This window comes from Bos indicus, chromosome 5, assembly GCF_029378745.1.
Source record: "Bos indicus isolate NIAB-ARS_2022 breed Sahiwal x Tharparkar chromosome 5, NIAB-ARS_B.indTharparkar_mat_pri_1.0, whole genome shotgun sequence".
NCBI lineage: Eukaryota > Metazoa > Chordata > Mammalia > Artiodactyla > Bovidae > Bos > Bos indicus.
Window position 1 is genome coordinate 23738895 of NC_091764.1, and position 17790 is coordinate 23756684.

The 17790-nt window shown below is 41.4% G+C and overlaps 1 protein-coding gene and 1 long non-coding RNA gene across 2 annotated transcripts in view; one reads left to right on the forward strand and one right to left on the reverse strand.

The window, feature by feature from the left end:
* CRADD (CASP2 and RIPK1 domain containing adaptor with death domain) overlaps positions 1-15809 on the forward strand; it is a 199337-nt gene extending 183528 nt beyond the window's left edge. Inside the window, exon 3 of the mRNA XM_019960355.2 lies at positions 15100-15809. Coding sequence (XP_019815914.1) covers positions 15100-15401 — 302 coding nt within the window. The 3' untranslated portion in view covers positions 15402-15809. The remainder of the gene's footprint in view (positions 1-15099) is intronic.
* Positions 2644-17790, reverse strand: part of LOC109558985 (uncharacterized) — a 52160-nt gene continuing 37013 nt past the window's right edge. The window contains exon 3 of the long non-coding RNA XR_011566533.1: positions 2644-7645. This is a non-coding gene — a long non-coding RNA (uncharacterized lncRNA). The remainder of the gene's footprint in view (positions 7646-17790) is intronic.

Consider the following 17790-nt stretch of genomic DNA (forward strand, 5'->3'; position numbering starts at 1 on the left):
TCTCTCCCTGTTCTGGAGTACAGGATAATTGCATTTTCCTTACTCCCTTCAAGTTATGTATGATCTTATGACTGGCTTTAGCTGCACAATGTGAGCAGAAATGACTTGCGTCACTCACGGATGGTTGTGTTTAATTGCCAGATCTCCAGTCTCTCACCCCTTCTTTCCTTGTCTTGGTGAGCATGGACATTTATGTGATTTGTGAATGTGGAGGAGCATAATGCCAGTGTGGATATGGAATGCAGTGCCAGCTCAGGGAGGCACTGCCCTAAAGAGTCCCGTGAGGCTGTGGTGGATGGCATGTGAGTGAGACATGGACTCTTGTTCTGTTAAGTCATGAGACTCAGGGCTCATTTACTGCCACAGGCTGTCCTGCCTGCTGCTGTCTCCATCTCAGACCATAGGGATTTCCCCGCCATGATAAATGAGCCCACAGGCGCTCGCACTCTCCTTCCTTCCTCCCGTCTAGAGTTTGGTTTATTACATCGTTATTTTCATGCAGTCAGAGTATTTAGTGTTTACATTCCACAGTATTCTATCATCTAGCCTTGATTTTGATTGGTTATATTACTGTTTTCATATAATCAAGACATGTTCAGTTGTTTAAAATTAGTTTTATACTTAAATAAATTCAATATCCAGTACTGATCTTTTTACTGTGGCTTTCAAATCACCGTTTTCAAGAAGCAAGTCAGGGGGCTTAGAGGAGACTGTCTGGTAGGAAAACATTCCACTCAAGAAAGGAGGAATATTTTTATCATTTGCATTGCTGAAGTTGTTGTTACATGGTTATATGAAAAGCAGACTGATTTTTTAGTGGTTTTATTTCTAATTTTAAATTCTCTATAAACAATGCCTTCTTTATTGCTTGCATCTGAAGCAAACCATTTCCATCTGCCCATCCTTCATTTGCCACTGTTGATATTTTTATTTTATTCATTGCACTGACTAAATTGTCAAGACTTTTAAAGGAGGGCTCAGAATGAAAGTGAATTCTTATGTTGTTTTTATGTTCTACAATATCTACTGATTATCTTTCTATTTGAAAATCATCTTGGCTAAGAATAATATTCAGAGACTACACTTTATCCTCCTTAAACATTTTTGTGAAATTGCTTTGTCTTTTGCATTTAAAGCACTGTGAAGAAATTTGACTTTCTCCTTGTATACAACTTGCTTTTCTTTCTACTTGAAGAACTATATTTTGGAATTGGAAATTCAATTATTTAGCCAGAATATGTCTCATAGTTGGTTATTCTATGTCAGTTTTTTTTCTTAAAACAGAGTTTGCTCTTTCAACGTAGAGATTAGATTCCATTGTGTATCCATTTTAGGGATATTTTCTTGTGTTAGATTTTTGAATACTTTGGGGTGGATTTTCTACTTCAGGAATACCCATCAACCTTTTAATGGACTGTATTTTTCTGTCCTCTACATCTAGCATTTTTCTCTAATTGCTTTAAATTCTGCCTTGATTTCAAGCCTTTCCTGAATATGAATAATTTGGAGTCATGTTACTGCTATTCTTTGGTATTTCTAATTTATGTATTAGTTTATAGGTGATGCTATTTGGTCATCAATTTATCATTTTAGTATGACAAGCTTCCTTTAAAATCTCATTTTGTTATTTGATTTTCTCATTGCTAAGTTCTTGTTTTTACTATATTCATGTTTCTATTATGCTTTTAAGTTATTCTACGACAAATTACTTTCTCTTAGTCCTTGAGGATCATGAATTTTTATCTTTTTTTTTTAATATAATGTCCCCTTTAAAAATCACTTGTTATGGTAGAGTGTTAGTTGCTGTGCCGTTTCATTCCATCTTGCCCACGTTTGGGCAGCCGTGCTCAGCCTTTGATGCTGTAACAGACTGGAGTGGTTTCTCCTTGGCACTCCTGTAACCCTCTATCTGTTGCCCCTTGAGGACTGGATGTTTCCTATTCTGTCCACTTCCTTTAGCTTAAGGGCACACACCGGCAGAAGAGTTGGGTAGAGGATTGAACTCATCCAAGTTGCTTGTGTGGGCCACGTGGTAACACCTGTGCCCTGCAGTGTCTCTCCTGAGACCCTGTGAAATGTCTCATCACTTCTTCCAAGAACAACAGTCTGTTGTGGTTGTTCATGTTTCTGATCTTCCCATCCTTCCCTGTGGCAATTACCACCCCCAGTCTACTGAAGTCATAGGAGAGAAAGTGAGAAGAAAACCCACATAATTCATTTTTCCTTTCCAGATTTGGGGATATCAGTCTTTATCTTAAAGTTGAGTTTGATGCAACTTCAGAGAGGTTTTGGAGTGTGGTTCTGCCATTTTTTTTTTGGCGGGGGGCAGGGAATGGCTTCTTTTCATTACCTTTTATTTCCTTAGATACTAGTGGGTTGGAACCAGAGTATTTACCCAGAAGCCATCTTGGGGTCTGTCAGTGGTTCTGATTCTCTTAAACATCGATGTAGAGGGAAGAGTCCCTTGCGGCCCAGTTCAGACAAAGAATGGGAACCTGCACACCCTTAACCTTGACAATATCTTCCTGTTATAAAGTTGCCCCTGCCTTTTAAAAATCTGTTCACTCCCAGATAATACAATAGTTTCTTTAGTTTTTAAGTGCTAAATAACTAAAAGTAGGCACTCTTGGTAGTACTGTAGCCATAGAAAACACAACCAAATGAATATGTTGTAATTGTAGTGGATCATTCCATTTAATTTGTCCATTTATCCAACAGTGTTCATTTATGTAGTGAGTGCCTACTATGTTCTGTTCTTGGTGCCTAGGATACAACATTGAACATCACTGAACAAAACAGACAACATTTCCCTTCCTGTGAGGAGCTTACATTATGGCAGGGATGGGATTTGTGTGTGGAGTGGGGAGAGTCAGCAACAGCAAATATAGCACATCCTTAGAATACATGGTATGTTTGAAGGTGATACGGGGATAAGGGGGAATCACAGAGTGGAATGGGAGTTGTAACTGGGAATCGGGCGGTCAGGCAGGGTTCCATCGAGAAGTCACATTTGATGGAGGGAGTCAGAGGAAGAGTATTCCAGGAAGAGGGACCAGCGAGCCCAAGACCCTAAGGCTCCAGGCAGCCTGCTGTGTTCAGAGCAGGATGAATGGTAAATTGATGGAGATGGGTCAGGTCTGTGCAAGGATGTGAGACAAATGAGTGGCTCAGCAAGTTGTAATGTGAACTTTTAAAGTTTTTAATACTGTTTTGAAAAAATTTACTATACCAATGTTCAATTAACTTTTTCTTTTCTTTCTTTCTTTTTTTTTTTTTACTATAGAAAGATAAATTTCCATGAGCAATATTTTAAAAGCAGAAACAAGCCATAAAACATCACTAAAACCCCCAAAATCTTGGTTCTCTTTTAGAAGACAAGTAGGGGAAAATGATGAGACCTGCAGGAAATAAAATTCCTTTTTAAAAAGATAGTGTAATATGTCATATCTAAATAAGACCTTGGAAATCATCTGGTTTTGCCTTTTAACAAATGAGAAAACAAGAGAGGCTAAATGATATAGTCAGTTTTATAGCAAGTTGGTGGCAGATTTGAATTTAGATAGTAGCCAGTCCTGCTCATTCTTAGCCCAGAGCTCTGTCCACCCTGCCTCCCTTCTTTTAACTCAGTGAGAACTCAATTATTGCTAATAGTCTTGTCGTTGACCTTCCACAGACTCGATGGTGAAATCAAGTTTTCCATGACAAATAGGTATGACTTACTTGCATTTTGCAGTAGGACCTTCATCTAGCTGGAAATCAGTTTTAGACCAGTTTATTAATATTTCTGCACCTCTCTGGGTACCTGATTGTTCTCTGTGCTTATCTACCAGAACAAGTGGCTCTAATTACTTTTCTTTTCAAGGTGCTTTTCTTTCATTTCCAGGCAGCCAGTCCCTGACCCAGAGGGATTTCTCTGCAGGACCATTGCGCACAGGGACCCAGATTAATGTGTGGGCCCTGGGAGGTGGCCTGTCATGCAGTTTTGTCAGCCTGGCAGCCTCCCCACATTTCCTTCCCTTCCATAAGTAACTATTCTGTCTTATATATTGTTTTATTTGTATATGTTTTTTATAAATGGTGTTGTTTTAGACATAGATATTAAAATTCACATTGTTGTAAAGATCTTTCTTTTAACACTGGCTTTAGTTCATCCTTTCTGACTGCATAGTATTCTCTATGTGCTCCTTCATATTTATCTATCATTTCCCTCATAATGAGCTCTTATGTTGATTCCAGCTCCTTTACTTGATATAAACCACTTCATACACAGCCCCTCATGGATCTGAATGGGAGTTCTTCTGAGATACATAAGCCCCAAAACAGGATTGCTGGGTTACAGGCTTATGTATATATGTTTCCTAATACAGATTATTTAGCCTTGTGCAAACAGCCTTGTACACATCCCTTATCGATCTTTTTCAGAATTTTTCTTGGGTACATACACCGTGGAAAAAGGTTATATACTATATTCCATTTTATTCACATGGCTGACTTGTTTGTATTGATGGAGTGGCTGCCCAGTCTTCATTCTTATCAGCAGTGAATAAAATTTCATACTCTGACACATCCCAGTCAAAATTTGTATTGTCTAGATTTCTATGCATATCAAGTAATTTATCGTTGCTATTTCATTTGTTATTTCTTAAATTTCTGCATTTGAGCATCTCTTTATATATTCGCTTTCACATTTCCTCTAATTCGAATCACCGGGCCATTTCTTTGTCCTTTTGCTTTTGGAGGTTCTTATCTTTTTTCCTGTGGTTTCAGGAGTACCTTATAAATCCAGAGATTATGTCCCCTTTGGTTTTAGACATCAATAGATGTCTTTTCCCATTCTGCTCTGTCAACTTGAATCATAATCTCCTTTGATGTAAAAGGTTCATCTGATCATCTTTGGGGTATTCACTTAAAAAGTCACTTCCAGTGTGAGAGAGGGATAAATTAGGAGCTTGGGATTAGCATATACACACTACACTATATAAAATAGATAACCAACAAGGACCTATTGTATAGCACAAGAAACTGTACTCAATGTAATAACCTATAAGGGAAAAGAATCTGAAAAAGAATACACACACACATGTAAAACTGAATCACTGTGCTGTACACCTGAAATTAGCACAACACTGTAAATTAACTGTACTTCAATTTTTAAAAAATAATACATTGTTTTTCCTTAAACTCAAAATAAAGACCCGTTTCCACCACAGGTCATAAAGATACTCCAGTGTTATTTTCCATTAAGTTTATACTTTTGCCTTTTATGTTTGGGCCTTTTATCCACATGACTCTGTCACTGTTTATGGTGTGATATAAAAGTTCAGTTTCTTTTTATGTAGAATTAGCAATTTTCCCCAGTTTGGAGAAAGCCTGTCCTTACCCCATTATGAAATTTTAATTGTCATTATAAGCATTCTCCTCTTTATGTCATAATAATGTCTTCCCAGCCAGCACAAGAATAACTCTCCATTTATTCAAATCTTGCTTTATATCTTTTAATAAAGGCTTAAAAATTTCCCCACAGAGGTCTTATGTGATCTTTGCTAATTTAATTCTAGATTCTATGTAGTTTTCGTGTTTATTTTCTTTTGTATTTGATTATTGCTATAAGGTTTTGTTGTTTTGTTGATTGCTGTTTTGTTGATTTTTGTTTTGAGTTGATCTTGTATCTGACAATTTTGCTCAACCCTCTTATTCTAATGAATTGTCTATACAGGCCTTTTTCTACTTATTAGGTCATATAGTCTGAAAATGCTTCCCTTCAAGTGCTAATACATAATTTCTTTGTCTTTCTTTACAGCATTGGACAGGACTGTCTACTACTGTATTCAATAGTAATATAGTAGTTCTAGTGGGCATATTTCTTCCCATTCTTAGAGGGGATACATTTTAAAGTTCATTAAATCAAATGCTTATTGAAGATTTTTATAATTTTATTAAGTTTTAAAGACTGCTCATATTTCTAGTTTTTGAAGAAAATTAATGATAAATAAGTATCAAATTTCATCAAATCTCTTTTTTTCATCTATTAAAATAATGAATTTTCTCTTTTGACTGTTGATATGTTGAATTAATTGGTAAATTTTATGATGTTGAGATTATTATAGTCCTGAGATAAATTCTACTTGTTTACACTATATTCTTTTAAATATTTGTTAAACCTGTTAAAAAAGCTTCTCTTCCATAACTCTTTTAAGTTTTATGTATTATTTTATTCCTGGCTGTGCTGGGTCTGCGTTGCTACGCAGGCTGTTCTCTCCTTGTGGCGAGTGAGGGCCGCCCTCCGGGTGCAGCGTGCAGGCTTCCCACTGCAGTGGCCTCTTGCTGTGGACCATGGGCTCTCGGGCTTGCAGCCTTCAGCGCTTGCAGCACGTGGGCTCAGTAGCTGTGGCGCACAGGCCCAGCTGCTCTGCAGCACGTGGGACCCTCCTGGACTGAGGGATCCAACCGGTGTTTCCTGCATTGGCTGGCATATTCTTCACCACTGAGCCACCAGGCACCCCTATTTTAAATATATTTTAAAAAACTCAAATAGTTACTATTTAGGATTTTCACATCTAAAATTATAACTGAAGTGAGCCTCTGATTTTTCTTTTTTCTCCTTGTTGCTTGGGATAAAAAGTACAGGAGTCTAATAAAATGGACTACATAGTTTTCATTCTTTTTGTATTTTCTGGAACAACTTACATGAGATAGGAAATGAAATGTTCCATGAATGTTTGATACAACTAATGTAAAAAACCAGTGGAGCCCAGGGCTCTTTAGGGCTTTGATTACCACTTTGGTGTGTTTGAAACTTTGGTTTATTCAACTTTTCTATTTTGTTCTATACCAGCTTTGGTGTTTTATATATTCCTAGTAATATATCACCTCATCTACATTTTAAGAATTTATTAGTATACTTGTAAATGTTTATAGATCATTGCTCAGCAATTTTCAAATTCCTCTCACCCCATGAGATGATTTAATTCCTTTCCTGTTGGCTTTGGTCTTGGCCACATGTCTTGCTTTGATCCATGGCACATTAGTAGATTTGACCTGAGCAGAGGCCTTAAATGTCCTTGAGGCAGGGTTTTTAGCCTTTTCTCCTAAAGGCTATACTAGAAGGCACAGTCTCTTAGCTCAACTTTTTTTTTTCCTGGTCCAGCAAACCTGAAGCATATGGCACTTCCATCAGTGAGTTAAGGAGTGTGGTATGTATCACCAGCTCTCCAAAGAAATGTGTATGGTTTTTCAAAGTAGTACCCCATTTGCAACTGAGTCACTTTATAAAGCACTCATATGTGCTTACAAAACCTCCAGTTGTACCTCCAAATAACAGGTTTAAAAGGGAGTTCTATAGTTACATCCTTTGCAGTAATTCTAGACCCCTGACTGCGCCTTCATCTGACTTTTCCAGCAGCCATTTACATGTCTGCCATGCCTCTCCCTTACTCCATGGCCTTCAGTCTTTGAACTGTGCTTTTGAACTCTGTATAGGTCCTCTTCTCAGGTCACTGTTAAGGTGGCCTCATATCGTAGGATGCAGGGTACAAAGCAGAGGTCGACCGGGCAGGACACTGGGCCTGTGGACTTTCCCTCACCAGCCAGGGTAGAGCAGAGAGTGCTGTCTGCACAGAGGTTTGTTGGAGGAGATGACTTTTTTCTGTAACAAGTCAGAAACACGTAGCTGTTAGAGAAGGTGAGTTGGAAACTTGACTTGGATAACCCTTTGATTTTAAGAATGTCATCAGTTACTGGAAAAGTATACATGAAGTTCCATATTGTGCTGAGCAAGGGGCTAAAGTTTGTAAAGGAAGGACACAGAAGTAGGAGAAATGGTCTCTGCCAATAAGGAGCTTGAGAGACAGTGATGTTATATAAGAAACAAAAAAGCTGTATGGAAGTGTTTAAGATTTAAGCCCAGAGCAGCTATGGTTAGCCACAAGTGTGGGAAGAAGAGATAGTGGTAGAGAAGGGGAATCACCATGCACATTTCATTCATGTCATGACCACAGAATTGGAGGGTGGAGGGGAGGTAGGGGGGAGGTGGGCAGATGGCAGTGGGTGAGTACTGGAGGTGTTCATCCCTTCAAATGGATTTTCATCATGGTAGATGGGTTTGTCAACAAATGATATTTCTTTTGAAACGGGCAAGTTTTAACTTCACCAAGAATGGGATTGAAGGATTGCATGAAAGAGACAGGGTCTATGTAAGGGAGAACAGTTGTCAGTATAAAAGGAGTTAGCTGCCTGCTTAGGATTTTTTTTTTTTTTTTAAAGGATGGACATTCTTCTACCCCAGTATCTGGTAGTTCTTAACCAGGGGTAGTACTACCTCGCTCCAGGGCACGTGGACACATGTGCTCAGGCTGGGGTGGGGATGTTACTGACCCTTAGTAGGTGTAGGCCAGGGGTGCTCCAGACCCTGCTGTACACTGGGGACAGCCCCGCACGATGGATTGTCCCGCCTGAGATGCCAGGAGCTCACTTGTTGAGAAACACTGGACTTCCCAAGCTTCAGTCATTTCTGTTCTACTTGTACAATTCCTGCCTTATTTTTGTATCATCTGAATTGCTAATTTAATGCTGTTATTTAAACCTACTTTTTATTTTTAAAACTTATGTGGGGTTTTTTTTTCGGTCTGTTACTTTTTGGTCATTCTACATCTGCTTTTTAATTTACTTGCCTTAATCCTTGCAATCATGGGTTTGAAATGCTATTTGTACTTTCCTAACCATGTTAAGACAGATACATGACTGTTCTAATACAAAATGTTCCCCTGTGTACCCCTGGCATCATCTTGCCCACCACCAGTGGTGAGCACATCAAGCATCGAGGAACAGTGGCCAGATGGTCACAGTGGATTAATTTCTAGCTTGACCTGATTTGATGTAGTATGTCCTTGGGAGTTGACACTACCGCCTTAGGGCTCTCGTTTTTAATTAACCTCATATTCAGCAGAATTCATGAGCTTGAAGGGCTTCCTGAGGATACTTTTCCAGACAGAGGTCAGACGACCCAAACAGCTGTTATTCTGTGTGTGCGTGTGTGCGTGCGTGTGTGTGTGTGTGTGTGTGTGTGTGTAAGATCTCCTTGGAAAGGCTTGATTTGCTCTTGGCTAGGTCATGCCTATGTGCCAGTTATCTTTGCTCAACTCTGTGTCTGCAGACTGCTGGCCATCGCCCAGTTATGTGGCAGTACTCACAAGGGATATGTGACCCTGAGAGGGTAGAGGAGTAGAGCAAATACTGCCTTCACTTCCACATCGTTGGCTCAGAGCATATGTTGCATGAACAGTTGGCCAGGAGTCAGAATGATGACAGAGTGTAGCAGAATCACAGATGTTCCCACCCAGCACCCATTGAACTGACCCAAAAAGAAGTTCAGAATAAAAGCAGAGCCCAGCAAACAAGAAAGCCGATCACAGCTTTATGCCGAGCACTTTGAAAAGTGCCAGGCAAAGAAGGAAACCTCCCATCCTGACCCCTCAGGAGTGATGCTGGAAAAGGAAGGTGAGGGGCCAGTAGCCTGAGGGTTCCCAGTCATACAGGTCAGTTGGAAAGAAGCTGTCTGAGGAGGGTGGGCAGCCTCAGTGATGTCAGGCAACACCCTCTGCAGAGGCGGGAAGGCAACTCAAAGCAAGCTCTCGCCCCAGTTAAACGGGAAAGAGATCACAGAAGTGAATGCACCCCAGCAGAGCAGGCTCTGGTATAAGACGTTTAACTGGCTTTCAAAAGACAGAGCAGGCCTTCCCTGGTGGGACAGTAGTTAAGAATCCACCTTGCAACTCAGGGGGACACTGGTTCGCCCCTGGTCTGGGAAGATTCCACACGCCTTGGAGCAAGTAAGCCCGTGCACTGCCCCTAGTGGGTCACGCACGCTAGCACCCTTGACTCCCACACAGGAGAAGTCGCTGCGATGAGAAGCCCGTGCACCACACGAGAGGGTAGCCCCTGCTCACTGCAACAAGGGAAAGCCGTTGCACAGCAACCAAGACCCACCATAGCCAAAAGAAAGCTTTGGTTCATACACACAATGGAATACTACTCAGCTATTAAAAAGAACACATTTGAATTGGTTCTAATGAGGTGGATGAAACTGGAGCCTATTATACAAAGTGAAGTCAGAAAGAAAAACACCCGTACAGTACATTAACGCACATAAATGGAATTTAGAAAGATGGTAACGATGACCCTATATGTGAGACAGCAAAAGAGACACAGATATAAAGAACAGTCTTTTGGACTCTGTGGGAGAAGGCGGGGGTGGGATGATTTGAGAGAATACGTTGAAACATGTATATTATCATATGTGAAATAGATCACCAGTCCGGGTTCGACGCATGAAACAGGGCACTCAAAGTCAGTGCACTGGGACAACCCAGAGGGATGGGATGGGGAGGGAGGTGGGAGGGGGGTTCAGGATGGGGGAACCATGTACACCCGTGGCTGATTCATGTCCATGTATGGCAAAAACCACCACAATATTGTAATTAGCCTCCAATTAAAATAAATTAATTAAAATTAAACAAAAAAAGAAAGAAAAACAAAAATCAGTGCATAGCACCTCCAGCAAAGCCTGGCCCTGTGGGTCCTACCCTTCCTTCAGGGCATAGGCACCACGTAGAGAGCCACGGCCGACCTCAGAGTGTAACCCCCTGTAAGTGAACGGGCTGTCAAGGATACATCAACTTACTGTGGGAGACCAAACAGAAGTTCTGGACAGAGATACCCACATCAAGTATGAACAAGATGAGTCTCAGTGTTGTGGAAATGCCGCATACAGGAGAGGAATGAAAGACAGGAACACGGCTTGTGAAAAATAAACGTGCAGCCGATCTGGTCTAGGGGAAAACCGAGACCAAGAAAACTCAATCTCACAGCCATTTCATGCTGTAGAAGAGCTCAGTGTCAATTCGGCAGAAATAAAAACTCACTGGTATGATTAAACAAGATCCTTTTCATGTTTTATCTTTCACTGTAAAATATACAACTTGCTCTCTTTTCCGTTTCCAAGTGTGCGGTTCAGTGGTTACGTGCATCCATGTTGTTGTGCAGCAAACCTCCAGCCCTCTTTCCTTCTTGCAACTCAGAAACTGTTCCCGTTAAATAGCAGCTCCTCATTCGCCCCTCCCAAGGCCCTGGCAGCCATCATTCTTTCTGTCCCACCAAATTTGACTATTCCAAGTACCTCATGTGAGTGAAATCATGGTGTAGTTGTCTCTTTTGTGACTGATTTATTCCAGCTAAGATAATGTCCTTAAGAATCAGCCATTTTGCAGCATTAGTCAGATTTTTTTTCCTTTTTAAGGTTGAATAATATTCTGATGTATAATATACCACTTTTTATTTATCTGTTTATCCCTTGATAGATTGAGTGGCTTCCACTTTCTGGCTGTTGTGAACAATACTGCCATGAAGATGGATGTACAAATATCTCTTTAAATCACCGCTTTCAATTCTTTTGGGTATATAACCCAGAATTAGAGTTGCTGGATCCTAATTCCATGTTTAATTTTTTGAGGAACTGTTTTCCGTAGCAGCTGCACCGTTTTGCATTCCCACCAAGAGCACAGAAGATTCCAGTTTTTACGCGTCCTCACCAGCACTTTTTTTTTTTATAGAAGCCATCCTAATGGGTGTGCAGTGGAAAGGTTCCAGTTTTTACGCGTCCTCACCAGCACTTTTTTTTTTGATAGAAGCCATCCTAGTGGGTGTGCAGTGGAAAGGGATTTTTAAAGATTGAAGGGCCAAGAATAATTGGCAACAGAAATGTGATATAAGATTTGAACCAAAAGGAAAAAAATACAGAATAGCCTGAAGTGGTAGTCAAATGAATGGCATGGTGGAAAGGCATGAGATAATCACTGGAAGGGAGTTGAAATGATAAGAGAAAATGATAGCTGTGTAAGATAGGCAAAACCACCCAGCATAAGGAATATAAAAAAAAAATGCAAAGATATAACTCAGAAAGATATTTTTGAAAAGAAGAACTAAATCTTTGGTCAGAATGCCATGCTGCATATAGAGTGACCAAGATAAACTCTGGTCTAAAGCTTCAGTATTGCAAACTCCAGAGAGAAAAAGCAGGTTATACCAAAAGGAGGATGATGAAGTTAGTGTCAGAATTCTCCATACCAGCATTCTCTACCATAAAATATGAGCAAGTTCTACAAATGTAAGAGAAATAAAATTAAACAATATAAAATTGTATTCATAATTTAAGATATAATATAATATGACATTGTTTTTATAAATATTGTTCTTGTTCAACAGTGAAGGCACTCAGCAGATAGTCTTGATCTGAAAGAACTCAAGGAATATAGTAACCATGAACCTTTCTTGGAAAAAAAACCACCCTATGAAGAAGAGACTGACCAATTGAGATTCAAATCAAAATAACAGACTCAAGAGCAGAAAAACTGTGTTAAAAAAACAATAACAACAACAAAAAACACTGGTAAACATTCAAACCATTATAATGTAGTTTTAAGACTAATCAATGGGGGAAAATTATTATTACAGAAGCATGTAAATGTTGAGCATCCAACCAAATAAAAATTATAGAAGCAGCAAAAACCAAGAGGTATGAGAAAAAAGAGAGAATATAAATGTTCATTATACAGCATTAATGTGGAAACATGTTGTTTACCTGTTAAATTTTCATCAATTTTTTCTCAGCATTAAATATTCTGTGTATTTGTGTTTTTTGTTATTTGTTTTTTTTTTTTAAGCATTTAATTGTAGATCAGAAAGTCATTTAGTTCAACCTTTGCTGGTTTTCCTTGTTATATTCAAGCAAAATGAAGTAACTCTTATTGGAAAAGACCGTTATATTCTCCTTCTCATAGTATACACACATAAAGAGATGTCCGGAATGATGTTCACAAACTGTCAATAAGATGGTAGGGTAGTGCAAATTTTGTTTTCTTTTTTTTGTATGTTTGAGTTTTAAAATGAGCCCATATTTTTATAAAAGCCATAGAAGTGCCAGTGTTAATATAAGATACTGCTCAGTAGTATCATTATTATAATTTGCTTCTTAGTCATTTAAAAAAAAAAAAAAGGCAGTCTTGACAGACACCAGAAAGAGTCCTTGACAATATTTTTGCAACTTGTGCCTAAGCTGTTGGCAACTGCCTAGAGACCAAAGGTACGATCCATGGAAGATATCAACTATTCTAACAGGATGCCTCTTGCCTTCTCATTTAATTCATAAATCCAAACAGTGAGCTGTGAGTGTGAAGTGGGATTGACCTGAATTCCTGGAATGCTGGTGATGGAAAGTGTAGTTCGAGGTGCTATCGTATGGAAATCCGAGCTTTCAGTCCTGTTCTAGCCTATAACTGGCACCATCATTTTGGATGTTCGGAGCGTGTCTCAACCTCTGCTCTTTGCTGCAGTGACTGCCTTTCACCTGCCACGTTCTGTTGCCTCGGGGCCTTTGCAGATGCCTGACCCATTGCACAGAGTGCCCTCCTTTCCTTTCTCTTCACTGGGCTCCTTCTCCTCATGCTCAGGACTTAGCTTTAATCTCCTTCTTCTGGAAGGCCTTCTGTATAACTAGTGGCACCTTTCAGCACATCTGTAGTCACTCACTTGATGTGAGACTCCCTCAGCAGACTGGCCTTGGGGAGACAGGGCTCCAGTTTAGGAAGTGCAGTAGCAGGTTCTGTCATTGCCCATTGGCAGCACGTGCTTGCTCTCCTCTTCTGAGCTCAGCCAGGTGGTCATTCTCCTCCTGTGATCTGTGCTGCTCCTTCATGGCCTTTTAGGTTTTATTTTTTGCTTCGGGCCTTTCTTAGGTCATGCTTCTGTAGAAACTGTCACTTTTCTTAGAGGTGTTCAAGTTGGTCAGGAGAGACTAGCTGTTCTGTACAGCCCATTGCTGCTGCTGCTGCTGCTGCTGCTGCTAAGTCGCTTCAGTCGTGTCCAACTCTGTGCGACCCCATAGACAGCAGCCCATCAGGCTCCCCCGTCCCTGGGATTCTCCAGGCAAGAACACTGGAGTGGGCTGCCATTTCCTTCTCCAATGCGTAAAAGTGAAAAGTGAAAGTGAAGTCGCTCAGTTGTGTCCGACTCTTAGCAACCCCATGGACTGCAGCCCACCAGGCTCCTCCGTCCATGGGATTTTCCAGGCAAGAGTACTGGAGTGGGGTGCCATTGCCTTCTCCGGTACAGCCCATTACCCTCTAGCAAATTACACTCTACCCTGACCATTCCTACAGGAAACAACACCACAGGCCAGTTCCAGAGGGAGGAGGGCCACAAAGGCATGCTTAGATGCCGCCAGAAGCTTCAGCTTGGCCTCCCTAGGAAAGGAGGTGAAAGTGAAAAGTGCATGTTACAAAGCTTCGTGTGTGTTAGTTGCTCAGTCATGTCCAGCTCTTTGTGACCCCATGGACTATAGCCTGCCAGTCTCCTCTGTCCATGGAGTTCTCCTGGCAATAATACTGGAGTGGGTTGCCATTCCCTCCTCCAGGGGATCTTCCCAACCCAGGGATTGAACCTGGGTCCTGGGTCCTCTGTATTGCAGGCAGATTCTTTAACATCTGAGCAGTACCTGCAGTGTAATCCTAAATGTATGTTTTATGCATAAAAGACTGAAAAGAAATAGATCGAAGTATTCTGAATGGGTGTTTCTCTGATGGGATTTCAAGTTATTTTTATTTTCTTGTTTTCACATTTTCTGTAATAAACCTATCCCTAGGTGCTAAGTGCTTCTTAAGCCCCTACATATGGCTTTTTACTGAGCAGCCCCTGTGAAGACTAAAAGTTGGCCCTGACACTTGGGATGTGTGTCATCCCCTGCATTTTCATTTCTGCCTGCCCCTGCCCGTCTGGTGTGTTTGGGCTTCCCTAGTGGCTCAGACAGTAAAGAATCTGCCTGCAATGCAGGAGACCTGGGTTCGATCCCTGGGTTGGAAAGAGCCCCTGGAGAAGGGAATGGTTACCCACTCCAGTGTCCTTGCCTGGAGAATCCCATGGACAGAGGAGCCTGGCGGGCTATAGTCCATGGGATCACTTAGAGTCAGACACAACTGAGCATCTAACACTTTTTTCACTTTCTAATGTGTCGGCTCCCTCTCTTCACCATGGTGTCTTTCTCCTCCCCAGATGACCGGATGACTGGAATCCCCCCGCACATCCTGCACAGCTCCCCGTCCGACCGGCAGATCAACCAGCTGGCCCTGAGGCTGGGCCCTGAGTGGGAGCCTGTGGTGCTGTCTCTGGGGCTGTCCCAGACAGACATCTACCGCTGTAAGGCCAACCATCCCCACAACGTGCAGTCCCAGATGGTGGAGGCCTTCGTGCGCTGGAGGCAGCGCTTCGGGAAGGAGGCCACCTTCCAGAGCCTGCACAGGGGCCTCCAGGCAGTGGACGCGGACCCCTCGGTGCTCCAGCACATGCTGGAATGACTGGGCCCTCGTCCCTGCTAGGGGCTAGTCACATGGCTGAATCGTGACTCTCACCAGGGCAGGTAGACTTGGGGGTGGGGTTGTTTGTTTGTCATGGTGATTTTTAGATGAGAGGGCATAGTGGAATTTGCACTTGATGTTACCTGACAAGTGGGATTACTCAGGAGGTTTGCCGGAATGAATTGACAATTGACTTTCTAATCGCTCAAATACGGCATTTTTTGAATTGTGCAGGTTTTAATTGTGTGGTTGCCTTTTAATAGACTGGTGAGTCCTACTGGTTCAAAAAAAAAAAAAATACAGGTGTTCTGTGTATAAATCATCCACTTTTATGTTGCCTGGGAATGATACAGTGGACTTAACTATTAATGATGATAATAATAAAAACAAATTGCTGTATATAATGTAGCCCTTTCGTGAGAAAGTATTGCTTGTTTTTTTTTCCCCCTTTCATTCTTGTATTGCCTAGATTTAGGGTGTAAAATTATTGTAGTTGTGTCTTTGGAACAGAATTGATAGTAACAGTGGAATAGTTGCTTGCTCTAGTCAGGATGAATAGTTCAGGCAGGGTGTCTGCATTGAAGTTAAGACACTAAAGCTCCCTGCAAAGACCAGTTCAAGTACCAGCATGCAGACCTGAGCCCTTTATCTTTAAAAGATTTGCTTAAGAAAATCCCGTGCCCTTTATTTAAAGAACTGGAGGTTGGGGGACAGTGTTGTCTTTCTCCTGAAGCCATGATGATTGAAGCGTTGTGCTCCTAAGGACTATGACTTAGTCTTCTGACTTTTTAAAATAACACATGCTATTTGTCAAATGCTTTACTGTTTTCAAGGCCTTTAATACATAGGATCTCATTTGGACCTCACAAAAAGCCTGTGAAGTAGTTGAGCAAGAGGTGAGCTCCATCCCGTAGCAAGATGCAGTGGTTTACTAGCAGCATCTCCTCGGACAAGTTACTTCACTTTTCTAAGCCTCAGTTTCCTCATTTGTAGAGTGAGGCAATGACTGTCCTCACCTCCAAGATATTTGTGACAAGTAAAAGAGTATCATCTGCCATGGGCTCATCCAGTGCCTGGCCCATCGTCAGCTCTTGGGAAATGGTAGCTGTTAATTCTCTGCTGTGGCTAAACATGGATACAGTTCCCAGGTCAAGTGGAACAGTGGCTAAAGCTGAGGGTTCTGTAGGAAGAAGTGCGGTTACCATGTTTCTGGTTAAGCTTTAAAAGGTGATCGGCTTTTATTAATGCTATTATGGGTCCAATAAAGAGAGTGCAGCCTTCCCTGGTGGTCCAGTGGCTAAGACTTATGCTCTCAATGCAGGCGGCCCGGGTTCGATCCCTGGTCAGGAAACTAGATTCCACTTGCTGCTACTAAAAGTTTGCATGCTGCAGGTAAAGATCAAGGGTTCCTCATGCCACAGCTAAGACCCAGGTAGCCACATAAATAAATGATAATAATTTTTTTTAAAGAGTAACAGGTGAACATTCCCATCTATGATCCATCCTTTGGAATTATTGGAGAATCTAATAATTGGGAATCTAAATATTGGGAATCTAATTTCCCAATACCAGCCTAACTCAGAATTTTTCAAAGGGAAAAATATTCTAAGGAGAAGCATATGGAGTAGTGAGGTTTGACAGAAGGTAGGTCTTCAAGACGATGACAGCGGTGTGTTAATTACATTCGGTCAGATGTCTGGTAACCATATTCTCTTTCCTAAAAAGGATTGGTTATTTAACAGTCCAACAGTTTGGTTCACTGGCCTTATCACCTCTAATTTTCCATTCTGTAGTCCAGTCATTAATTCATGATCTTGTAAAATCCTTACACTTTTGGCCTCATCGCTGCACTAAGTGACTGATTGTACTTCTACAGTATCTTCAATAACTGCTTGTCACTTTGAACTCTGGACTTGGTTTGCTGTTCGTCCCCCTGGATTTTCTAACAGAGTTATTTCAGCTTTTGTTCTCACCACATCTATGGATGAGTGAGTATAGCTGGCCTGGACTGCATTCAGTCAGATGACGTTTTATTAGTGGATCTGATGACTAGGGGCTTCCCAGGTGGTGCTAGTGGTAAAGAATTCACTTGCCAATGCAGGAAACAGGAGAGACGTGGGTTTGATCTCTGGGTCGGGAAGATCCCCTGGAGGGGAACATGGTAACCCACTCCAGTATTCTTGCCTGGTAAACCCCATGGACAGAGGAGCCTGGCGAGATACAGTCCATAAGGTCGCAGAGTTGGACGCGACTGAAGTGACTGAGCATGCACTGATGACTAGCTGGGGCCTTCCCGCCGTTTATTGGGCATCTGTCACACACAGACACCTGTGCGCTCTGTCGCCAGTGAAGAACAGTTCCTTATGAAGTTGTCCACGGTGGGCTGCCA